Source organism: Anas platyrhynchos, chromosome 22 (assembly GCF_047663525.1).
Source record: "Anas platyrhynchos isolate ZD024472 breed Pekin duck chromosome 22, IASCAAS_PekinDuck_T2T, whole genome shotgun sequence".
Classification (NCBI taxonomy): Eukaryota; Metazoa; Chordata; class Aves; order Anseriformes; family Anatidae; genus Anas; species Anas platyrhynchos.
Window position 1 is genome coordinate 4,621,852 of NC_092608.1, and position 25,145 is coordinate 4,646,996.

A 25,145-nucleotide genomic window follows, 5' to 3' on the forward strand; every position below is an offset into this window, starting at 1 on the left:
TCCATGCCAAGAATCCTTGTGAGAAGAAAACACGACTGAACGCAGGGATGTAATGAAAAAGTGTTGTCCTGCCTGTGTACATTTTATATACATAGAAGGTTTTGAAAATAGAAAGTGCCTGGACAACAGCAGTTGGTGAAATGTGGAAAATATGTTGCTGAGGTATGTGCCTTGCAGAGTGACTTACGAGGTTTACAGTACAAGCATCCCTGCGGGTTCATTTTTCCCCCCTTTCCTTCATGTTCCCAGTGTTCAATTAATTTACCTTAAGATTTCTGGTGCAGAGTAAAAGGCAGTTTTCCTCAACTGCCCTTTTTCCTCCCTCAGCTTTTGCTCCTTGCAACCTTTACCAGCTGAATAGGTCACGTTTTTTCCTTACCCCAGCCCCATATGAATCACAGAAAGCTCCCTCGTAGCCCATTGCTCAAAAAATCTGACTCTGGGCCTCTGGCTGCTGATGGGGTCTTGCGTACTTCGTTGAAGAGATCCAGCCCACCAGGAGGGAATTTGGAAGAAGCCAGACCTTCTTGCCAGTAGGTATTTTTGGGAATCATGAGTGTTATTCTTCAGCCTCTAATTTCTTGCCTTTCTTTCCAGCATAGCAGGAGTTTCAGGGCAAGTGTTTTGGTCCCAGTGAACCACGTAGCCTGCCTGCTAACTTGTGATTATTTTTTCTTTTTTTTTTTTTGACTAGAAACCAGCTTCTTGTATCAGCTGCTGTTTAGCTCAACAGCTAGTAGGCACTGAGATCACATCACATTAACTAAAGGTGACCAGGTATCGAACCCTTTTTCTGCAGAACAAGACAGACAGCACCGGCAGGCAGTCACTCACCAGCTGCATAATTCAAGGACTGTATTTTAGTGTAACCAGCCTGGGCTTTGGCAGAGAAGACAACACTCAGGTTGGTGAGTTCAGTGGGTTCGCAGCATGGTTTCTGTAGGTTCTTGGTACAGGGTAGAAAATGGGTGAAGGGAGCTCCCTCTAAAGAGTGTCATTTGGGCACATTCCAGTGAAACCCTGTGAGCCTGTGCTCTCCCCTAGAGGAATTAACGTCAGGCTGGTGCTTTCCAGTAATTTAAGGATATAAAAGCTCCCTTTTCAATAGCTCCAAGAGAAACACGGGGAACTCAAAAAAAATGTGACAAAGTGTGAAAGGATTAAAAGAGACATGTCTCCTGATCGTCTTTGTCCAACCTTCCTCACCCCTGGATGTGACAAATCAGCTCTATGTGCACCGTTGTCAGAAGCAGGAACAATTTTCTATTGCCTTTTGCATGGCCAGGGTGTTCCCTAACAGTGTTTGGGGATCAGAAAGGAGGTGGATTGCAGGGTCCCTCATGCTCTTGCTAATTTGCTGCGTGACACTTTGCAGAACCTTTTACTTGTAGCGTGCCTCAGTTTCCCCATGCGACAACAAAAAGTACTGGCCGGTGAATGCTGAGTTGCGACAAGAAAAAGCAAACTTTGGGGGCCAGGTTTCATGCCAGGTCCTGCAGCTCACACCAGAGCCCCAGCCCGTTACCAGCTGTGCCCTGCAGCACACCGCCCAGCTGCACCCAATGTCCCCAGCTGCTGATGGCCAGGGCTGCACAGCTGTGGGAGAGGAGCTGCTCCCCCGTCCTGAGCAGTCTGTGCTGCCCAGCCTTCGAGGCAGACATTTTAGACCTGGCCTTTGCACGTTGTGACTCGGCTGCTTCTGGCAAGTAAGTGCTTTTTAATAACTGTGTTCTCTCTTGGTTTTGTCCTTGGTAGACTGGGGGAACTGGCTGCGTTTCCAGTGGGCACCTCACCCTGCGGTGGGGTTTGCTGGCAGGGCAGCCAGCAGGGCTCCCCCGGTGTGTGCTGGTAGGAGGCAACGTGCTGGGCTGCTGCCTGGGGTAGGGCTGAGACAAAACCCAGTCTGTGTCTACCCTGGTGCTCACATTTGCAGTGCCTTCTACAGAAACAGAGGCTGCCTGCCCTTTGGTGTGGCACTGTGATGCTTGGGGGAAACCAAGGCAAGACAGCAGGGCCAGGGTTGCTTTTTGGCGCAGCCCTGCTGTGTTCAGGTCGGGGTCTCCGTGCCTGGCCAGAGCCTTCACACATGGCAGGCTGTGGAGCGCGTGAAGTGTTTCCCAAGGCTTTGGTGACGGGGAGCTTTGGAAGGTCCCTTCCATGTGGTGGAGTCTTTTGTGCAGCACAAATTGCCTGTGGTGGTGAGCCAGCACACCAAAAGCTCAAGGTGAGTCTTCCAGCCTGGACTCGGGCTCTGTCCCACTGCTACTGCAAACCAAGAGAGGGGCTTGGCCTCCAGAGATAGGAAACGTAAATAAACACTGCTGGCAGGTGAAACGGAGGAAATGATTTACCTGAGGGTGCAGGAGAGTGTCCAGCTTCCTTCATTTTCCCTTTCATCCTCCTATCTCCCAGCCCGTGCAGCTTCATCAGGAGCCAGCCTTTGTGGTCACCCTTGAGCTGTGTCCGCCTGGTATGCTGATGGGAGGCTGGCCCTTACCGCAGCCTACGCTGTCAAAAAAATAAAAAATAAAATAGTGCAAGTGTAGCTAAGGTGAATCTAGGGTAGCAGGGAAGAGGGAGGATGGAGGGCAGGGCCCAAGTCCTTCCCTTGCTGTGCAGCAGAAGCTCTGAGCTGCGCACTTGTAGATCGAGGGGCTGGCATGGTCTCTCACAGCTCAGGGAAAAAAACAATCCCATCCCCAAAAGGGAGCAAGCACTAACCTAATAAAGGCACCAGCTGGACGAAGGGAAAACCAGCTCTTTGGAAAAAAAAAAAAAAAAAAAAAGCTCCTTTCATTAGAAAAATAATATATTTCATCCTAATAAGGTAAAAATATTTGAAATGGGGCAGAAGTGAGCACTAGGCAGCATCTGTCAGGCCCTTTCTGGAAAGGGGAAGATTATTAAACTCAATTACAATTTATTTTTGTAAAGTGTCTTTCAGACTAAAAATCTCCCCAAATGCTTTGCAAGGACTGCTCAGGGGTTACTTACAGTATGGAGCATCTTAGAAGAATGCCCCTGTTCCCCCCCCAAGTCCCTCTTAAGTCCCTCTTTTCTGCATCTGCTGAAGGATTTAACCTTTTTTTTTTTTTTTTTTTTGCTTCTGTATTTGTGCAAATGATGAGAGATCTTTCGTGATGCTAGCTGCAAGAACATGCCTGGAGAGGGGCTGGGGGGGGGAAGTTGATGTTGCATTTTTTGGTTTCAGATAAAATACTTGCTTCTCTCTAGGACTGTGTCTCCCGAGCGAGGAGGTGATTGCTGGGTAGGGTTGATTCAGAGCATCGACGAGTACAGCTGGTGCATTTGTTGCCTATTTTTCTTTTCACGTCTGTCACTTTGCCAGCTCGCTTGTCTGTCTCTCAGTTACTCTGTCTGCTTGGCGTGGCTGTTCCTACAGCATCCCCGCTGGTGTTTCAGCCCTCCGTCGTGCCTGCCTGTCTCCTGTTGCCCGATGCTCTTCTCTTTTGCCCCCTACGACTTCAGACACCGGCTGCTTTCAACTTTGTCCCTCCACTTAGATAAGCTGGCACTGAGGTTTTATCTGTGTGGAGCCAGAGCAGTACCTCTTTAAAATTAATTTCTGTAACGATTTAATTAAAGTGGAGGAAGTTTTGGGGTGGACATCCTTCCATCTCCTCGAACAGTTTACTTTAGTTAAAGCAGCTTAAACTGACGTGTGCATGCACAAAAGGCTCTGTGCTAAACTCCTGCAGCTTTCCGACGTGGAGGATCTGCTCTTTGCTCCCTGCCCTCAGACAGCACGAACAGCAGGTGCTGTTAGTTGGTAACACCAACTCTTCCACCACAGCAGACACAAGTTTTGGTGTGAAAGGGAGGTTGGGGCTTGCAGTCTCGTCCATTCCCCAGAATGAGCTAGGTGCCGGGAGCTGGAGCATCACGCTGTTGCACCTGGGTTTTGCCTCCTTTTGTTCCCAACTCTAAAAACCTGAGGCAGAGCCCGATCCCTCACCTACAGCAGAGGAGCACCGTGCATGTCCCCGGTCCCTGCTGGCTGCAGGGAGCCCTCCCTGTGCAGGTGGCTCCATCCCAGCCTTGGGGACAGGCAGGGGGACACGCTGCTGCCCGGCCACCAGCCAGAGCTGCTCCCCCTCCGTCCCCTGGGCACAGCCGGGATGGGGCTCGCAGGGTCAGTGCCTGGTGGCTGGGCAACCCAGCTCGGTTCCCTCTGACTTGCTTTGGGTGCAGATCTGGGCTTTGTTTTATCCTCAGTGATGCTGGGGACTGTGGGGCTCTGGTATCTCAGCAGAGCTTGGCTGGGGATCACCGGAGAGTCCCAGGGACCGCTGGTGACAGCAAGGGCACGGGGCAGAAGCTGTGGGTAATGAGAGCATGAGGCAGCACCCAGCCCTGTGGGAAGGGAAGGGGGCAGGGAAAGGCTCCTTAGTCTGCCTGTCAGATAAATCTTTGTCTGTTTACTTAAATCCTCAGTGTTTCTTCATTTGTTTGTTTAAAAGTTTCCCTGCCAAAAAAGAGCAAAAGGAAGGAGGGAAGCCGCCTCCATCGGTCACCCCTCCTCATCAGGATGGGGCTGGGGCACTTCAGGGACAAGAGCAGGACCCGGGCCCAGAGCACCCAGCCCCGCTCCCATCTGCTGAGCCAGCGCTGACCCGTGCAGCAGGACGCGTGGTAGGGATGCCAGGAGCCCCCCTCCTGCCCCAGGGCCACCACGAAGAGCTTGTCCTCCCTTCCACCACCCGCTGGAGCTGCAGGTGCTGTGCGGTGCCTTTCTGCCCCCTTTGCCAGCCCCCAGCCCTTTGGGAGAGGCTGCTGCCTCCTGAGGGAGGTGCTGGCGGCTTGCAGGTACCCATAAAATAGAGCAGGTGTAAGAGATGGCAGCCGTGCAGGTCCTTCACACGCTGGTGTGTGCTTCATTCACCCAGCCTGGCAGACCCCCCTTGTCCCACACAAGCACTGTGCAAACCTGTACCCCCTGCTCTAAGTGTGCAAGTCTTGTGTGCAGATAGTTCATGCATGCTCTCGCTCTTCCCCAGTTTGGTCAAATTAAGCCAAGTTCGGCTTTGGTTTGTAGAGAAAGACAGAAATCATTTATTCATTTGCATGTTTGTGTATATGTGAAACTCAGAAATTCCCAGCTACCTGTTGGCTTTTTGTTTGGAGTAGGTGTGAGCCCGAGAAGTCTTTAAAGTTCACATTCCCATTGAAGATGTGAGATGATGTGAGAGTTCATTGTCAAGTCGTAAAGCTTCAGGCCTCTGGAATGTGACTGGGGGGGAAGGGAAGAGGGAGAAATTTGCTTGGCTCCTCTCCTCCCTTTTCCCCAAGAGCTTCCCCTGTGGAAGGGCTTCCTGTGGCCGTTCAGGGAGGCACCTGCGACTCTGAGCACGGGGCTGTGCCCGGCTGCAAGAGCCCGGAGGTGCAAATCTCAGCCGGGACCCCAGCAGCTGATGCCGTCTGTGGGCACCACGTAGTGGGATTGTTGGTGCAGAACCTTACTGCGTGGAAAGGGTTTGTGCTTTGCATTGCTATGCCCAATGAAAAAAAAATAATATATATATATATATAAATATATATATATAAATATAAATATATATATATATATATTTTTTTTTTCTGGGAAGATTAAGACATTTGTTACCTATTAGCTACTTGTTATCTATTAATGGCCGTTTTCTGTCTTAGCTCCCATACCTGAACAACATGGACTGTACCATAAGTTGGCTCGATTCTTTTTTTCCTCTCCATTGTGCGATTTTTTTTTTTTCCTTTTGTGTCTGTGTTTTGTCAAAGTGTCCATTTCTGGCCTCTTGTCCTGTCACAGGGATGAGGCTGTGTTAGAATAACTCTTGCTGGTCTTCTAAGAGAGCTGGGAGCCTCCAGACCCCCTCGATCAGGGGCAGGTCCCATTTCCCCATCAGTAGGTTTCTCTAAAGCTGCAGCAGCAGGGGTGCACATCCCCTGCCCTGCCTTGGGGACTCTCCTGAAGCTGGGCTCCCCGGGCAGCCTCCTACCCAGGGACTCCACCAGTGCCCTTCTCTGCTAAAATCCTCCTCCCTTCCAAATTTCATTCTCTAGAGGCATGAAGGTGGGCTCATCTGACCACCCTGTTTCCCTAGCAGGTCTCCAAGCCTTTCTTAATGTCAATCTGCTGCAGGAAGCCAGCGCTGAGCCTCGGTCCTTCCAGCTGGAAGTTATGCCCAGTATGTGTTGTGCGTCATAAAGCTGCCTCTCCTCTGTACCAGCAAACATCAGAATTCCGAATTTCCTTCTGCCAGGGTGTAGGAGGCATTGTGCTACCAGAGTAAATATCCTCCCGGCCAGGCATGCTTTCCTGCATTCCCTGCTCAGCTGAGCAAGCTGCGCGGGGTTTCTCTGGGCACCAGCTCTGCACACCTGCTGCTGGCTGCCCTCGTGCTAGACTAGCTGTAAGAAGTAGCTGGACAAATTGTCATTATCATCTTCCTGGGGCACCAGGGTGGCCATTACCCTTATTCTAGGCCAACACGGATATTCTGTTGTCTTTATTTCTGTCCATATCAGTCTGTACGGCTCCAGCAAGGACAGGTCTGCGTGCTTAGGCTGGGCTAGGCGTGTTTGGCTAATGGCATCTAAAAACCAGGGTGATGGGAAGCAGCAGCAGAACCATCTGCCCTCCTATTCTGTGTCCTAGCATACTTTGAATGCTGCTTCTTTGAGGCAATTGAACTTTTGCTGCCTGTATTGGTTTAAAGTCTATGAATCATCTGGAAAGGAGAAGGCAGGGCTCCTCTCTCAGGGCTCCTCTGCTTGAGCTGCACATTTGGGCTGGTACCAAGGGATATTCCCTCTGTGGGTGCCTGTGTTGGTGGGTGCTGCACAAGGTCCGTAGTGTGCTGAAAAGCGGTACCGAGTGCCTTGTGTAAATCAGGCAGTGTAGTTTTGTGGATGTGTGCGTAACTCTAGGGACCTGCACTCCAAAACCACTGTTAGAGGGACAGGCTTGATGTAATCAATACATAACAACAGCAACTGCTCCGTTTTTGTCCAGACTTCCAAACAAGCAGCTTCATCAGGTGCCTGCTGCCACTTTGCCTTCCCTGCCCGAGGCTCCCCAAGCTCATGGGCTGGATGCAGAGCTGCAGAGCTGCACTGTCACAGTTGGGAGGGCTTGGAACAAATGCAGTGGTTGAGGCTTTGATTTGCTCAACTCGCTGCTTCTCCCACGACTTAGTCATTCTGTTACGGAGTGCAGTGAGAGCTCCGCAGAGAGCAGGCAAGTTCCAGCAGGAGCTTTCAAACCGTGAGTCGTGTCGTGCCCCCCCCCGGAAAGGCAGTGATGTAAATATCCCGTGTGCTGTGGGCAGAGCTCCAGTGAGAACAAACCTCCGTGCTCCGAGGTCGGATTAGGAGCGTGTTCAGATAATGACATCTGAAAACAGGATGGCTGGGAGCTGCAGCAGAGCGACCAGGGGGCTTTGAAAGAGAGAGGAGTCTAATCCTCTCAGCTAATAAGGAGGCAGCTGCTGCCAGTGCGTCAGGCTTGGCAAGCTCTGAGCGCTGCTCCTGGGCTCCCTGACCGGTGGCAGGGAGGACGGGGCGCAGGCACCCAGCTGCTGCAATGGTGGGGGACGAACGAAGCAGGAGGGGGTTTCTTGGCTTTCTTTGGGTAAAACAAGACCTTTGTCATTGCTCCTTGCTCCCTCACCCCCATAGCACAGGGCAAGGCAGGCAGCAGAGTGGTGTTCCCCGCCAGGCCAGCTTCTCAGTGCAGGTTTGGCCCTGCAGAGGCTGCCGTGGAGGCCGAGGGGCTGGCTGCAGACACCCGAACGCCCGCCCGTGGTGCAGAACCTCCCGGGAGCTCAATCCTGGCATCTGCAGCCTGTCCCCATCTGCCTCGCTCAGAGCAGGGCTGCTGGTGTGGCCCTGCCCAGGCCTGGCACAAGTCTCAGGTAGGAGAATGGTGGGGACAAGCTGCACCCAGTGCCTGGGCTTTTATCTAATCTCTTGTTCCTTTGCAGCCAGCGCTCACAACTGCTGGATTGGCTGCACCACGGCGGTGTTGTGTGGCACTGTGGATGTAAGGACACCCTCTTGCCTGGAAAAGACTTTCACATCTCCAGGGGCAGTTGCTTCACTTTGCACATGCCACGTACGAGTATCAGCAGCAGGAGGAAGCTATGGAGTGGCCAGGTAGGAATGCTTTCTTTCAGATCCTGATGTATGGCATGCAGATTTATGTATTCTTGTGCTACCAAAATATTATGGCTTCAGCATTGCATTTTAGTGTTTATTAGTGGAGTTAGCAGTCCCACCCCGTCCATGCAGACAGCATGTTCCATTCATGCTCCGTTTCTATTTGCTAGGGTGACAGTCGAACATGTATTGACTTAGTGAGCTCTGAATGTCACTGTAACATTTCAAGTGGGTTACAGCAGGCACAGTGCCACTGTGCATCCCAGCTCACCACCGTGAGTTTGGAGGCCAACGTGGGAAGAGAGAAGGCAAAATGCAAGCAGCTGCATCTCTAATTCAGGCCCCCGATTAGCAAATCACAGAGGTGTTAGCATCGCTTCCATCAGGGGCCCTGATGAATACTTCAAATAAAACTGCAGGGCTGCTTAAAAAGTTTGAAGCCAGAGTCTGTAAAAAGAGAAGCCTGTTCTTTTTGCACTTATCACCATAGTGCTGGTGCTAAAACAGTGGCTGTTAAAATGGGTGCAGGGACATTACTGGGACCGTGGTGCCTTAAAAGACCTGAACTGCTCCAAGACTTGTTAGCTGTCCAAAAAATAAAACACCTCCTCAATCAAGAAGACAACTCGATCACTTGAAACTTTGTTGGTTTTTTTTTTCCAGTTTTTATTGAGTGAAAATGTCAAACCTTGCATCAGTCATGCAAAAAAAAAATCAAATAAATAAAACACATATATTAAATTTCTAATAGCACTAAATTCAAGTGGAAAAATATTCAGTTCTTAATAACGCAGGTGCTGAAGAGACCAGATTCAAGTAAATCAGAGCACACCATCCTGTTTAGGGTGTTTTTTTTCACTTTCTGCATTTTTGTCTCAAAACCTATATATATATCTATATATCTATATATATGTATATACATATAGATATATACACACACACATATATATGTGCATACATATTATTTTTATATTTATATATATACACATACATATTTATAAAACATTAAAAAGAGCATTGGTGGTTCAAGCATTTATTTCCCCCCTCCCCCACGGAAAGAAAAAAATAAAACAACAACAAAACAAAAAAATTACACATTTAAAATTCAAAATGAGCTAGCAATGGCTTATAGTCCTAGTGTGCAATATGGATATTACAAAAGGCTAGAATTCTCCCTCTTTGTCTTTTTTTTCTTTTTTTTTCTTTTTTTAAAGTTTTTTTTTTTTGCTACATTGGAAAAAAATTTTTTACTTTTTTTTTTCTTTACAAAATTCCTTCCACGCAGACTTTAATCCAGTTGAGTTTGTGGCTAGAATGAACAATCTAGTCAATAGTTTTTATTTTATTTCATTTTTTGCTCTTCAGCAGTGAATGGTAGCAGAATCAGGAGGGTCCATCTCAAGGTTTATTTTGTTTGTTTTTCATTTTGTTTTGGACAGAACAGTTCCGTTTCCTCTCTCCTCTTTCCCCCTCCTCATACAGTTCGTTGAATCTCTCTCTCTTTCTCTGGTCAGTCTTTTAAGCACTTATTTCAATAGCATTGTATTAACAGTCCTGTTGATATGATAGCTTGAAGTGAAAACCACCTTGCTGTCATAGGGATCTTTGTGCTGTTGGGGCCTTTGTTCAGAAAAGCACTTAAGCATGGGCTTAAATCTCTGCCGGATCGGAAGGCATGTGCTTAAGAGTTTTGCTGAATTAAAGCCTTAACATGGCAGAATAAAAAGACGGGTTTAACTTTGACTTTGTTGTTGTTGTTGCAAATATAGACGTAGTAAGAGCTTTACAGAAACAAGGCTTGGAGAAGGTAGGACAAGAAGTGCACCGGGGGTGGGACGAGCCCGCTGCCAGCTCTGGCTGCGAGGGCAGCGTGGCCACGGCCCTGCCAGGGAACCTGGGGGACCCTGGCCCTCTGGGGTCGGCCCCGCACGGGTGCCGAGTTTAGCAGTAACCTGCTGGGAGAGAAATCTCATACCCTGTGCCAGCTCCTGGAGAGGAGGTGAGAAAGGACTGGGAGAAAGGCTGAGACGTCGGGGAGAAGTAGGGTGCCTTGGGGGAGAAAATGGTGTGCATAGATAAACACAGGCCCCTCTGGCACGTGCGGAACGGCCCCGTGTCAGCACGGATCCCGGCCCGGTGGCGCTGACCACACCTGCCTCAAGCTGCCTCTGGGACGATGCACATCGTCCTGCTCCAGCCACCAGCACCCTCTGCCCCTCTCCTCCACACCCTGCTGCTTCCCACACCGTCCCGTGTGGCCACTGCTGTGATGGGGCTGGGGCAGAGGTTCAGGCGCCGTGCCCGGGTGCGGGTTCCCAGCCGGTGGCAGCAGGGACGCGGCCCCTCTGTCCTGAGTGCTACCGAGTGGCCGAGGTGAGCCCCGGCCTTGGCACCGCCACCGGGCTGCCCCGCACACCCTGCTGACAGCGCTCACGGGTGGGTTTCACCTAACGCCTGCAGGATGCGGTGCCGAAGGCCGTGGGCTCGGTCCTGTCCCCCCAAAAAGTCAGTGCCATCCATCAGGGTGGTTTCAGTGGTACAGAGTAAAAAACAGCTACTCGGCAAGACGGGGCGTGTGTTACGGCCGAGGGTTCCTCCTGGAGCCCATCACCTCGGTATCTGGGTAGTTGAGTATGGGAAACATGTACAAGTACAGAACCTGCAGCAAATGCTGGTAAAATTAGGATTTTTTTACCCCATCCCAGTTCTATAAATTCCAGGCCCTCGTTCCCTCACTCGGCCCCAGGAACGAGAGCTTCATTATATTCAAGAATCGGGTTGTGCTAGAAAACACACAACTGAGGGCAGGGGATATACCAAACAAAACAAAAACAAACAAAAAAAATGAAACCCTATAAAAATAAAAGCCACACAAATAACTGATAGAGGAAAAGAACTCCAAAGTATTAAATAAACTACAAACTAGTAATAACAATATTTCATTTGTTTTGTTTTCATTTGTTTCATCTCTACAAAATTCAAGTTAAAATTCGGAATCGTGCAGCTCCGGTCAGTGCTAGGAGTGTGAAGTCAGCCTCAAAACGTAGACTTAAGGCCCCCCTCCCCTGCCACCCCCTACAAACAAACACTAAATTGAAAAAAAATAATAATAATAAAAGAGAATAAAAATTGCACACAATTAACCGTATCTAAGGGCTGTCCAGAAGGCAGGTGACCCCCCCTCATCCCCCTGGCATGGGTTGTCTCTCTTTTGTTCTATATATAGGAATAACCTTTACAGGAAAAATACTGTACAACTTCTTAATATTTTTTTTTGCCTTTCTTTTTGAAACATTATCTGAGCATTCTGTCCCCACATTTACGCAGCTGATCTGCTTGTTTATAAATCAGACCTGATCTGCACCAGTTCCTTAGGGAAATAATAATAATAATAATAAAAAAAAGGCAACCTAAACTCCTCGAGGCTTTTTTCTGTTCAGGGTGGAAACAAATTACGGGGATCCCTTGGAGCTGAAGTGCTCTTGGAGGGGGGGCTGCATGTCATTGGAAAAAAAATAACTAGATTTAAACAACAACAAAAAAAGGGGACAAACTTCAGACACAAGGAACCTTTTGCTAGGCTGGTATACTTACAAACTGGCACTGAAATAGCTATTATCAGAACTAATTCATACAGCTAGTCCTTCTGGAGCCTGTGTTTATGTAGACAAGCCCTCTTTCTCAGACTCAGGTGAGGATTTGGGGTCAAACAGCTACTGTCTCACCTGTCAGAGTCCTGGGCAGCCTCCTGTAGTGTGTGTTCCCAGACTGGGCTAGGAAAAGAGAGCAGGGAAGTGCCTGTAACCAGGGGAAAGCCCAAGCTTCTGGAGGTGGCAGGTCCCAACGTGGTAATCCATTTGCTCGTGCAGTGCCCAAGCTATTAGCCCTACTTGGCAAAATTTATCAGCGTGGACCCAGAAATGCATTAATTTTTTTAGCTGGACTACATCCTGGCCTCAGCTGGCATCTCCCCCATCTCTCTGGGCCATGTAGGCTGCAGCAGCCTCGTGTTTTGTGGCTGCAAACCCCATGCCTGGGCCAATAGCTCCGCAGGTGCTGCAGAACAGCCCCCGCTTAGTGCTGAGCAAAGGAGACCCCAGGCGGAACAGAACATCCCATGGAGGGACCCTGACCGCCTGCCTGCCTCCTCCTCCCTCCGCAGTGGCGCCTTCACCTTCTCCCAGAAGTCACCAGAGCTACATTTCAGTCCATGCACAAAGCCAGACTTGTCCGTCCCCGATGAAAGGCCGGGGAGGAGGGCTTGGGGGTGTGGGGACATACCTGTCACGGTGCGACTGCGCGGGTCAGCGAGCAAGTAGTATTGGCAAGGCTGCGTTAACGGCTGGGACGCTCTCCTGCGAGAACGGCGCTCCTCGTGCTGCGCCGCGGCACAGCGTGCCAGCTCACAACCTCCTGACTCTACCGAGTCCTCCTGAGATGGGGATACTGAAGCACCACAAAAACGCCTCGCCCTCCGCGGAGGGGAGGCACCTGGGGGTTGGGATGAGATGGAACTGGATGGGAGATTAACCCCAGTCCTCCAGTGTGACAAACCCTTTATCTGCCCGCTGCGCCCTTCCCGAGTTACTTCAGCTGAATCCCTACAGGCAGAGCAGCAGGGATGGGGAGAGGTGCCCTACAGCTGCAGACAGAGAAAGTTTTACAATATAAATAGCATTCAAAATTATTATCATTAATAGTAAAAAGGATCTGGAAGAACAGAGGAGTGTCCCATTCCCACCCCTGCTCATTCATTAATGCGTCCTCATTTATGTGACAATAAATACCCACTCCCACCCTTGCTGTCTGATGCCATCCATTTAATGCTGGAGAAAGGAGAGAGAGAGAGGGAGAAAGGGGGGGGAGAGAGCGCACCCCTCACCCCCTCCTTCCCACTGGCAAAAGCTGAGCTAGTCGTCTTTGTGACACCAATTCCTTGCATGTTATATATGTGTGTGTGTGTGTACATTATATATATAGAAGAGACACACACACAAATATATATTTCTAAAATTCATTACCTGTTGTTCCCACCCACCCCCCTCCAAGAAGTGGAGATTATTATTAATATCGTACAACTGAAAACATGGAAAAATAAAACCCAGAAAGAAAAACGGGGGGGATAGAACCCCACCTATAACAAAGGGTCCCCAGATGGGCGCAGGCCCAACGCACCATTCGGGGGGCAAGGAGAAGCAGCTGGTACCCTCGAGGTCCGTGTCTGTATAAAAGGGTATTTTTTGGCTGCGTCCTGCCCCCGTGTTCTGTGATCTGCAGAACGAAGTGATGCAGCACCAGTCCCGCTGCGAACCTGTCTCTTATGGGGCCTGTGGATTATGGGTTTCCTTCCTTCCTCTCTCTCGTGCGTGTGCCACGGAGTTTGTTTTTCATTTGCCATCCCAATCTTTGTTCTTGCCTCATATGGGGTCCTCTTAGTAATTCTGTGTAAGAGCAAAACCAAACCACTGCTGCTGTTGTCTCTAAGATTAAGGAGAAGCTGCTGGAGCAACGGTAGAGGCTGGGGCAGCAGCTGGAGCCGGAGCAGGAGTTGAGGCTGGAGTAAGGGCTGGGGCTGGCTCGCCCTGTGGCCTGGAAGCATCGCCATGGTCTGTGGAAGAAGCGGCCTCCTCTGGTTCCCCATCATCTTTAGTGGCCAGGCCCTCAGGGTCGGGCAGCGATTCTTCAGAATCTGTGTTCAGATCTTCCTCTTCATCATCCTCCTCGTCGTCGTCATCGTCATCCTCCTCTTCATCATCCTCCTCTTCTTCGTTCATCTCCTCCTCGTCATCCTCTTCGTCCTCTTGGGAAGAGTCATCCTCGTCCTCCACATCGCCGGAGCCAGACGCCGCTGCCCCCCTCTCCTGAGGGGTGGTCCCGGCCCTGCTCGGGGACGGACCCTCAGTGGCTTCCGACTGCTTCTTGCTGAGGTCCAGGGAATCATTGAGGCCCACGCCTGCCGCGTTCTGCAGGAAGAAGAGGGAGCTGTTGTTGTCAGTGCTGAGGTTGAGGGAACTGTCCAGGTTGATGGAAGAGTTCTGGATGTCATACTCGAGAGTGGAGTGGGCGAGGCCCTCGGGGCCGGGCGAGATGGCAGGCAGCTCCCCTCGCTCCTGCTTCTCGTGTTTGCGCTTGTGCGAGTCCATCTGGGACATGCCCACCACCGTGTGTTTGCAGCCAGGGTAGGTGCAGTGGAAGTGGGAGCACTTGAGTTTGTACTTGCAGTCAGGCACCTCGCAGTCCACGCTTGAGCTGAACTGGCAGAAGCCAGCAGCGCTGATGACGTCCTGCTTGCCGTGGTGCTTGCGGTGGGCTGTCACCTTGGTGCTGTCAGTGCAGCGGAAGCCGCAGCGCAGACAGTGGAAGTGTGTGCTATTGCCAGAGAACTGACAGTCTGGGAAGTTGCAGCTCAGCGAAGACTTGAAGCGCTTGAAGTCATCCAATACCAGGTTGTCAACGCGATCGTGGTGCTGGGCGTGCTTGTACATGTGGGTACGGCCGCAGAACTTGTAGCCGCAATTCTCCCGCGTGCAGTGGTAGTGGGTAACCTTGAGAGAGAATTGGCAGCTCGAGTCCTTGCAGTCCTCGTAGAGGTCGTAGCGCCGGAATCCCTCCAGCATCATCCCTTCATCCAGCATTTTGCGTGAAGATGCAGTCTTGCGGCGCTTGCCAAACGGGGACATGTCCTCAATAATCCAAAAACGCTTTTTGGCCCCCGAGGCAGTTGGCATAGTGATGGTATTCCCTGAGGAGAGAAAGCAAAGAGTGGCGTTGCTGACAGGCAGGGCTCTCCTCATCCCCTAACCGTCCTGGCAAGCTCTGTACCTGCCAAGGCGCAGCTGCAACTGCTCCCACCCAGCAGCTTCGCAGGCTCTAAGGGAGCCTCAGCTCTGCGCCCATGGGTGGCTGCTGCCCGCTGCCCATCGCTTCCCTCAATTTTCAGCACATCCACCTTGCCTCTAACTGCCTTTCTCATTTAGCTTAGGCCGAGTACTAGCTGCTCCTTCTCTGTTTTGCAACTCTCTTAGTCTCTCCTGCTTCTTAGTAATCTCTAGTCCTGTTTTCCTCTTAAATCAGACTTTAATGCAGAGTTTACATTGGTCCAGACCAAGGACCGAGGTGTTTTACCGGAGTTCACTGGGGTTCAAGTGGTGAATGAGTGTAAGCAGTCTAAAAACTGGCACGTGTGTAATGTTTTCCCCTATCCAGGCTCTTCGTGAGCAGGACACCGTAATGCACTGCAACTGCCAAGGACAGCAGGAAGTGAAGGAAGATCCCATGCGTGATTGAAAGTGCAAGGGGGGGGATTTATAGAAATAGGATGGACTTTGGCCAGGAGTCTGCAACATCCCTCACTGTAATGAGCCTACATATTACGATGAGTGCACTTAGAAAGACAGATGGACAGATGTTCAATGGGGCTAATTCTCATCATCACTAGCCAGTGGACTCTGAGAGAAAATACCAGTTCCACAGCTTTCCCTTGGGTCTCAAAAATCACATGATGCCCCTAGTAAATAAAGAGCCCTCATCTGTCTTCCAGTTTCATTCACAGGGCCAGCATAACTGGCTACTGCTCACGTCCCCTAGGATCAAGCCTGACATCAAGGACTCGACCTCATTATATCTGTTAACTTTTTTTTTTTCTCTCCTCTCCCTGCTATTTCCAGAATCAAACCACAATCTCCAGTATCAACATGCAGCGCAGACAAGGTTGGAGGCAAGAAGAATTTCTCACCAGGTGCAAAATTGTAAGTGTAATTGGAAATTATAGCTTGCAACTGAAACATACTTTTTTTTTTTTTTTTTTTTTTTTTTTGCTTTCCCCTCCATCTTCATGCTTAAACTGCCAACCTCTTAAAAAGAGGCATGATTTGTGACATGCAGTGCCTGGGGCCTGAGAGTCCAGAGCAGCTTGCATCCTCATCTAGGAAACTGAAGAAACAGTCATTTGTTTGAATGTTGTAGAATTATTTTTTTTCTGGCTGATAAGCAGGTATTAAAAGTGATGGATGCTATTTTCGCCATATCTGGCCCTTTGGTTGACAACCCTTTAAACGAAGGTGGCGATCATCCAAGGAAGCCTCCAAAAGTTAAACTGACACTACTGATAGATGTAAGTCTACGGGCAGGGTAGCAGCAAGCTAATCTCCTCGTACAGCGGGTTGTTCACATGCCTGGGCTGTACAGATTGCGGGGTGAGCAAAGAGCAAAAGATTTTTCCACCCCTCGGACTGCGAGTAGGGATGCCAGCTTGGGGCAGCCGTGGTGAGACCACTTTAGTGACTTCTAAGGGGGTAGGAACTGCTTATTAAGGCTAATTTAGGCAGCCTACCAGTGGAGGAGTAACTTTCTATCCCTATCGGTTTTATTATAGCAAACTTAGCTATAGAATCTGTGACCACTGTCTGCTCCCCCTTGCAAACATATTGTAAAACACACTTCTGCTTCCAGGCAGATCACTGCCTGCACTAATCACTGCTATCCAGATCAACTCCTTACTCCTTCATTTAAAAAAAATTGCAGCCAAACCACCAAGTCTTTCATCATTAATATGGGTGGTAATCGTGTCTGCCTTCAGACAGCAATACAAGATAAGACATTTTAGAAAAAAGACGGACTATCTGCAAAATAAGCAGAATTTAGATTTGACCCGTTTTAAACCCAGTGTATCTGCCCAGCTCTTACAACAGTTCAAACAGATGTATTTATAACTTTAGTTAAACCAATTTTGTTTTCTCATACAGCCAAAGTTTCAGAGCAAGTGTATGAAAAAGAAAGAAGATAACCTACTACACTCATTAGCCACTAGACAGAATTCAGTCCCTAATGCCCAGCTGAAGATTACAAGCCTCAACAGATTTAATCCCAAGCAAACCTCAATGGTAAGCACATGCCATAAGCTTGTCTTTAAAATTAATATTAATGTAAACATTCAGGAAACTATATGAAGATCTACAGGTAAAAAGAAAAGAAACTTAAAAATATATAATTAGAAGAAAGCACAGCACAAGGTAAGATATTTCAGGTCACATGCAAATCAGTTAAAAAAAGGGCAAAAAAAATGGTTTCTTGTGTATTTTGTTCCTTGGAACACACTGCTCTGGACAGGGCAAGGGTGCTTCTCCTGCCAAGTCGTGTGACAAAAACCTCTGAACTTCCAAGTAGAGCTGGTCTTCCAGCCATACTCCCAACCATTCGCCTTGGATTTGCACATTACTACACATGCACACACTAAAGCCAGCAGGAAGAATGACTGGGACATTTATAGGCTGCCAGAATCCTCTTTAGTGTGAACTTTAAGCACAAATATGTTCTTAATTAACTAGAAAAGAGCTGGGAGTTGGGAAAAGAAGCCAAAGCTGAGACACACCCTAAAAACCATTCCCAGCTGGAATGAGAATCCCCAGCCTGAGACATCTCTGATCTTAGTCACACATGGGAAACATGGCAGCTTGAAACTAAAACTCTCGGTGTATTTTCTGCAGCTGTAAGAGCAGATGCAAATAACAGAGTGTGAGAAACAGCCTGAGATGTCTGATGATGTCATGGTAGTGACACTGACTGTACTTCCCTCTGTTACTTGCACTGGGGAAAGCAGCTCTGAATTTTATGGCTTTATATATGAATAGGAGGCAGTGAAGCTTAAAGGAGCTATAAAAATACTGGAACTGGGCACCCTGTCAGACATTCACCTGCAGAGATGTGTGCAGCAGACTGATAGGCCCTGAGCTGGGTGGCCTACAAGATCTAAGCTGGAAGTCCAAGCCCCATAAATGCTACATGAGCAAAAGTTTGCTTTGTGGCCAACCCGCTGTTATTAAGAGGCAAAAAGTGGATTTTAACTGTGGATTTTGTTAGATTTATCTCACGGTTTGGAATTGGTGGAAATCACTCTGAATTTTTCCCAATGATTTGCTGTGGTTTTGGCTGTGGTTACTGCATCAGCAGAGAACTGGAGCAGGCATGGAAGGGCCCTTGGATAAAGTTAAGTGAGGCACAGAGTGACACAGGCTTTTTTTACTGACCCAAAGGTGCCGAGAAAAACGTGGGCAGGGTGAGTGGGGAAGGAGATGGGCAAAGGACACTAAGAGAGAAAGCAAAGAAGTGTTACCTGCTGCATCCTGAACTAAGGGAACGTCACTTTTTACTGGAGTTGGAGTGGCAATGATGGGCGAAAACCCAGTGGTGCTGGCGGCAGGCATGACAATGCCTCTGCTGGATCCAAGAGTGGCACTGAGCAGAGAGTATGAGAGACAAGATGGAGAAAAAAGATAGGGGAGGGTGGGAAGGGGAGACCTAAGCAGGGCTTGTGAGAAAGATGGAGGCAGAGGTGGTGGCTGAGGTTGTGGTACATTGTGGGTAGCATCATCGGCAGCAGCAGTAGCAGTAGAAGGAACCAGGCAGCCTGGAGAATGTGGAGAGAAAAAAAAAAAAAGCAGAAAAAAAAAGAAAAACAAAAACAAACAAAAACAAAACAAAACAAAAAAACACAAAAGAACCAAAATGAGAACCCAGGAGCGGAAGCAATATGATGAAAATGGAAAATACATTCACAAATGTATGAAACAGAATTGTAACAGAGAAGAAACGGAAGGTGAGGAACTGACAGCATCAGGAAGAGGAGGGTTGTCTGTGCAGAAGGTAAGGTGGCTGTAGTGGCGTGGGGGAAGAGCCACAGGCTTTCAAGCAGAAATTCCTGCTTGTTTGGTCCTTGTTCATTTATCTGGTGCCAGCTTGTACCAACTAACAGCCGTGAGGGTTGTCTTACACCTTGGGCAGGTGGACTTGCTCACTACCATTTCCTAGGATGAGTGACTTGGGCTGGATGGTGTGCTGAGAAGGGAGAGAGAGCTAGGAAGTGCTGTCCCACCAGAACTCTTTGGAGGAGCTTTGATGCCATGGGGCACCCACTGTCATGCCCCAGCAGTGTTTGTATGAAGGTAACATGTGGTTAGAGGTGCTATCTGATAACCTTCACCTGTCTGGGGTGGGAAGGCGGAGTAGGAAAACGTATTTGAAATTAAAGCAAACTCGGAGAGGCAGCTTATCTAGAATGTATCACCTAACGCTGGGAAGGAGAGCTAAGAGATCCCTGAATCAACACTAGATGATAACAGAATTCATAAAAGAAACCACGCTACTGAAGAGATAATTGTGTAACACGGGGCAGTGGGAGATGGCTACCCATTATCCTTGCAAGCAGGAAACAATGGCAGAAACTTACTGCAAAAAAGAGGAGAACGATGGAGGTCTCCTCTGTGCAACACTTGACAAAGTGGCACAAGAGGCATGAGGCAGGGAGCTCAGTGAGCTGCTTTTATATGTTGCTTTCTGAAGATGCGGTAGTCTTTTTTTCCCTCCTGTATATAATATTTGCTATTGTACAGCCTCTCTGTACCTCAACAGTATCAGAAAAAATGTCCGACTTCAGATGCTGCACAAAGAAATACAAAAAGATAATGGGAAATGCCAGGGACAGAAGAGCCCTGCAACATTTTTTTTTTCCTTTTAAATCAGTTATTCAAAGAGATCCACTCCAAGACAGAGGATAAAAACCTCTCTTCAGGGGAGAAGAAAGATATGCTGTTAGTTCATGGACCCTTGAAGTGCACATTCTGACGGATCTCTTCTCAAAAAAGATGGAGGGAGCTACGTTAGTAAGAGGAACTATCGTAAAGCTGGTGCAATTTGTATTTTAAGGTGCAGTTGTCCTTTGGCCTCTCTTCATGAGTTTATCACCCAAGAGAGCAGGCAACTGACGATCCATGTCACCCCCCCTTCTTCCTTACCTGCTGATGTACTCTCGTTGCCCACTGGAGTGCTGGAGCAGCTGCGGTCCATATTGGAAGATTCAGAGGAGATCCCCCCTGGGCTACAGCCAGTGTAATCCATGTACTCATCTGTTTCAGTGTCCATCATGCTCGGGGGTCCCTGAAAGGAAGCTGGGGTTCCTGATGAGGCTGGGCTGGGTGCCATGCTGCCAACCTGGGGGAGATTTTCATTTCTTGGAGTGTGGCCAATAACCTGCAGCAAGAAAACAGGACGGGGACTTTCACACCAAAAGCACGATGCCAAGACCAAAACCATCTGTCTGCATGTTTATTTCCCTCTGCCACTGCTCATGAGGGATAACTGGAACATGCTCGTGAGTGGAACCCATGGCACTGTGGCTAGGAGCATGAATCTTCCTTCACTGGGAGCTCAGAGCATTAAACTTGGCACATGTATTCTGGTATGTGAATTGTGATGCGCTCAGAGGCTGGGAGTGTTAATCTTGGCACCAATATCCTGGTGTGTGGATTCTGATGCATTCAAAAGCAGGAGGTGTTAATCTTGGCATTGCTACCTTACTGTGTAGGTCCTGCTGCATTTAGAGACTGGGAATACGACTACCAACATGCCTGCCCTAGTGCCTGCATGCTGAGACACGGCGACAGGGGATCGCAGACTGAAACCAGTGACCTGTGTGTCTGCTGCTGTACTCTGTTCACGTGCAGCTGCCGTGGCCTGGCATGGCGTGGTCTCCTCTGGATAGTTACACCTGGGTAGGTACCCAGAAGCAATGTATAGCCAAACACGCCATTAAATGCCTACCGAGCACTCACAAATGGGAAAAAAATGGAGTTAGGATGGTTAAATGCAGACAGGCAGTGGCAGTGCAGCAATCTGTGAGCTTTGCTACATGCCCCGATTTGTGGTTTCTTCCTCTTTTTGCTATTTGCTGGACTGCTCCACGGGCTAAGCACAGCCGTAGATTAAGATGTGCACTGTATGCTCTTGGGGTTGCTTTGGCCACAATTAGTGCTTTTCCACCGCTAACGTGACATGGGATTGCCAGTGAGGGAGGTGGAAGTCAAACCTGGCATTTTCTGCTCTGCGTGTACTAGGAGGTTTAGGGCTCTGTAGTGGAGGAAGATTTGTTTGTTAAATCTGAGTTTGATTCTTGTACCTGAGCTCTTAATTTTAAGAATAAAAGCTGCTGTAACAGTAACACCAGTGCCTTGGCATGTGTGAACTCATTAATTCCAACGGCAGGAGACTGGAATGATTAACTTTTTGACAGTACTTGACAGCTAACAGGGACCTCTCAGTCCCGTGTTGTGGAATGGAGGAGGGTTCCCATCTTGCTTCTACAGGTAGCACCTTTTGCTTTTCACATACCAGATGTCCTTAGGGTTAGATTTAGTCACAGGTGTTCAAATAAATACAGCTCATTTCATCTCCTAAGTCAGTGCAAGTTAATGCAACCAAGGAGTAAGAAGAACAAACAGGAGGCTGCAGGACTGCTGCCATTCTGAACAGTAGGGCAGTGCTGCAGTTGAACCTCTTCAATTTATTCATGAAACAGAAAAACCTAATCTGGCAGTTACTCTTGGTTGTGTCAGACAAAAGTGACTGCACTGCCCTGGTACTTCCTGAGAGAGGACAAGGAGAGCCCCAGTGGAAGGCCAGATCAGTAAAGGAAGAGAAATCTTGAAACTGGTGTTTCTAGATGGAAGCAGCAAATAATTGTTTATGTGCAACAGGAAATGTTTGCTTTAACCAGCATGTTCAATTCTTCCACATCCTAAGCACTTTAATTTTAATAAGCCAATTGGTGTATACTGAGAGCGTGGGGAGGGAGTGCATGCAAGTTATAAATATGAATATTTTAGTGTTATCCTTCTCAAATGTTTTTCTCCACAACTCACGAGGAAAGGCTGTTTAGACTAAGTAATGCTTTGATGTTGTCTCTCCTCATATGACAGGCGTCAAACCAGCTAAAACTAGCTTAGGTGAACGCACACATCCCAGGTGCATCCCCCAGTGCAGACGTGTCCTTAGGAGCTTGGTATGAGCATCTTGGCATCAATGCAGTTCTGCAGCCAGCAGCTGAAGGGACTATCACTACATACAGAGCTACAACATAAATAACCAGCCAGTCACCTGAGTAGGAACACGATCAAAATTCTTCCCCAGCATCCGTCTCATGTGCTTTCTGGCATGGGATGTCATTTGGTGCTTGAGCAGGAAGGAGAACTGGCAGCCCTCTCGAATACAGTGGAAGTGGCTGTTCACCTGGTTGTATTTGCAACCTGCAGACACAAAGCCAAGGTATGTAGTACAGGAAAGGTACCGAGAGAGAGCAAGACTGTAGGGAAGATGGTCTGGAGACAGGACAAGGCTGCTGCTCTATGGATTTTTGGTAGACTGGAGATTATGGTCATGGGTTCTTCAGGAACAGTCCTGAATGACAGAAACCACACTTTTTTGCTTGCTGAGCAACTGCAGGAGAGGATTATAGGGTACAGAGATTTAAAAAGTGGGCCAGAACTGCATACTGGCCCCATCCCTCCTTATGTAAAGACAAAGAAAGTTGCCATTATGTCTAGCAGTGCCTATTGCTCCCCAGTCTGAGCTAGTGCCTTTTGCTTTTCAGTGGGAACAAAACCAAGACTTTTAACCGTATCACAGGATTTACAATTGAAAATATATGCTTACAATTAGATTTGAAATGAAAAGTTCTTTTTTTTCCCTTTAACTGTGCTCTCAGAACAGAAGAGCAGTCTCTTAAAAGCCCCAGCTCTGGACAGTGTATGCTCTCTGGTCAGATGGACAGAGCCAGAAAGTGTTTATTGCCACTCCACGTTTGTAGTGCAGGAGGGGCAGCTACTAAACAACAATTTCTACAATTTCTATACTTTCTGGTATACTTTTTATACTTTTCTATACAGCACTTCACACATTCTGCTCCTGGCACACACTGCCATGCATGCTGGGAGTTTGTGTACCTTGTTAAGGTGCTGCATTCAATAGCTGATAAATAATGGCTTGTTGCAGCTAAAGCAATATCAGCAGTCAGGTTCTGTCTGTTCTCCGTCAGCCCCTGTACATCATCTTATAGACGTTCAGGTACAGGGCTACAGACAGCCCCAGTTTTATTCATCTCTCTACACCCATCTGCCTTTACTTACATACATACATATTTGTCTCTCTCCCTCCCTCTCCACCTATGCTTACAGGCACAAAAACGTATCTATAAAAGTCTATCTGTTGATGCAGTGTGTGTTAATAAACTTACACAGCCCCTAAAGCAGGCTGGTGCTTCTGCACCTGCTATATGCATATTTAACCTAAAAGAGAGAGCTGCACAGAGAAGCAAACGTGCATTTACACGTTGGTATAACCATCGACACCCACACAAACACATCCAGCTACCCCATCCTGTCGTGCTGCCTGTCTCTACATAGGCAAATGCAGAGTGTTGGTTAAAACGTACGTTTAATGCATGGCAAGCCCAAGCTATAGGCGTATGTACATCCCTCTAGATGCAAGTACCCCTTCACTCCCAAAATAAACACTGCTGACACATGCACAGCCTGCAGACAGCTCGCTGCCAAACAGCTCCTGAATCACCCAGCCCATCTTTAGCTCACAGATAGCGTTTTATGTGCAAGCCAAGTTGCTGTTTGTTTAGGTATTCCACTCCCCCACAGCCCCACCTCGTTTGCCCTCCCCATCACGTCGCTGTTCTTCGGGATGAAGAACAAACAGTGCTGGCGGGATTGAAATGGTATCAGCAAAGGGCAGGTGAAGACTCGCCCGTTGCCAGGGCAGCCGTGTAGGCTGGGTGTCATATATCATTGTCCTGCTTTGTCTAGCCCCTGCTATCACCTGAAACACCTAAAGTTGAGTAAATAACAGCAACTGCTGAATCTACTGACATGTGTAAATGAGCCCTAGGTGAGTACTGGCACTGGAGTGTTGACACTTATTACCCTGGTTACCACAAACAAGTTGCCATTTGAGTATACATTTTTTTTATGCATGCAAAGCTGAAAAGTTTGGCCCTGGTTATGGTGGTTGCAATGCCCAAGAAAGAACAGCATCGGGCAGGAGGTATGGTATGGCCAGGAAGGACGGAAGTGTTATTCTGAACTCTCTTTTGTTTCAACCTTAAGCCAGGACCGATAGGGAAGGCTGGGTCTGTGACAACAGCAAGGCACAAGGCAACTACGTGACTCCCAGTTAGTGAATGCCAGCCCGTCAGGATGGATCTCAGATGGAGCTCTCCCTAGGGACTCGCCCTGGTGCACAGCAATGGGCTTCAGCTCGAGGATACCTCCCTGGGAACCCATTCTGCTCTCTGCTGTTGCTCATTTGTTTTAACAGCTCTACATTAGAGGCCCGAAAATTTAGTAACTGCTGCAGTGCTGCTAATGGTTTTGGCAAGTGGGCATGCCACGGTCTGAGGCTGTGCACACTGCAGGTGTTTCCTTTGGTCGTGGCTGGGCTCGAGGCACAGCGCTGGCTCCCTGCTGCTCACAAGTGGCTGTGGAGAATGGGGTCAGAAGAGGAAGGAGCAGGTTACTGAATGCCCTTCTCCATACCTCTGTCTCATGCTATTTACCCTTTGGCTTTCAGTATGCAGCCCTGGCAACAGCTACAAAAAAAAACAACAAAAAAGTCATCTGAAGCTGCCTGGAGTCAGGTGAAGCAGCAACTGGAGGTCAGTGCAGAAGGACCTTTGAACAAGAGCTTCATCAGAACAGACATTTCCCATATGCTTTTTTTTATTTTTGTGCTCCTAAGAGCACCCTTCAACTCTGCCCAAGACAGACATTAGGCCCAAAGATGGTAAAGTGCCAAAAAATGGAAAAAAAAAAAAAGAAAAATAAGATTGCCTTAACAGATCATGACCAGCAGGGAACCTGTATCTCCAGATAAGTATATATATAGGTGTATGCATATATGTATATATAATCCTCTATACTACAGCTTCTAGTCATTTAAGATTTTTGGTCTATTTGAGAAAAAAGGAACCCTCATGCTTCAACTCAGGCAGATCAGGAGCAGATTTCTGTTTGATTCTATTTCTTGTTTGTTTAGTGATTTAATAACCAAATACATCTCTAGCATAGCTCACATGCTCTAACTCGTGGTATTCTTAGCCTGGATGTAGAAAAGACTACATGGGAAGGGTGAGGGGGCGTGGGGGGAGAGGAGAA

At 48.4% G+C, this 25,145-nt stretch overlaps 2 protein-coding genes across 11 annotated transcripts in view; one reads left to right on the forward strand and one right to left on the reverse strand.

Moving 5' to 3' along the window:
• Positions 1-1,402: 1,402 nt before the first annotated feature.
• LOC113839684 (uncharacterized) lies at positions 1,403-25,062 on the forward strand. 4 transcript variants are annotated; one of them, XR_011804643.1, is made up of 7 exons: positions 1,411-1,706; positions 7,983-8,154; positions 15,825-15,905; positions 16,151-16,270; positions 16,902-17,039; positions 20,516-20,702; positions 24,562-25,062. XR_011804643.1 is itself a non-coding variant. In XM_072026917.1 (6 exons), the coding sequence occupies exons 1-6, from the start codon at positions 1,438-1,440 to the stop codon at positions 24,610-24,612; spliced, it is 831 nt and encodes a 276-aa protein (XP_071883018.1). In that variant the 5' UTR covers positions 1,403-1,437; the 3' UTR covers positions 24,613-25,062. The 4 variants fall into 4 exon arrangements, 3 of the variants coding, with proteins under 3 accessions (XP_071883018.1, XP_071883016.1, XP_071883019.1); XM_072026917.1 differs by lacking the exon at positions 20,516-20,702 and having other exon boundaries at positions 1,403-1,706; XM_072026915.1 differs by lacking the exon at positions 24,562-25,062 and having other exon boundaries at positions 20,516-21,755.
• Positions 8,799-25,145, reverse strand: part of CASZ1 (castor zinc finger 1) — a 171,605-nt gene continuing 155,258 nt past the window's right edge. For 6 of the 7 annotated variants that reach the window (XM_072026896.1, XM_038166757.2, XM_038166760.2 and 3 more), the window contains 4 exons: positions 22,084-22,232; positions 19,947-20,181; positions 18,269-18,562; positions 8,799-14,899 (listed from right to left, as the gene is read on the reverse strand). In XM_072026896.1, coding sequence (XP_071882997.1) covers positions 13,644-14,899; positions 18,269-18,562; positions 19,947-20,181; positions 22,084-22,232 — 1,934 coding nt within the window. In that variant the 3' untranslated portion in view covers positions 8,799-13,643. The remainder of the gene's footprint in view (positions 14,900-18,268; positions 18,563-19,946; positions 20,182-22,083; positions 22,233-25,145) is intronic. The other variant, XM_027442996.3, reaches the window with a different exon arrangement.

Bases quoted from the DNA above. Each gene is read 5' to 3' on its own strand.
- LOC113839684 (XM_072026915.1), top strand. From the start codon at position 1,438: ATGCTGAGTTGCGACAAGAAAAAGCAAACTTTGGGGGCCAGGTTTCAT. The intron at 15,906-16,150 runs GTAAGTGTAATT...GCTGATAAGCAG, and splicing joins TTCTCACCAGGTGCAAAATT to GTATTAAAAGTGATGGATGC. The intron at 17,040-20,515 runs GTAAGCACATGC...CTTACTGTGTAG, and splicing joins ATCCCAAGCAAACCTCAATG to GTCCTGCTGCATTTAGAGAC.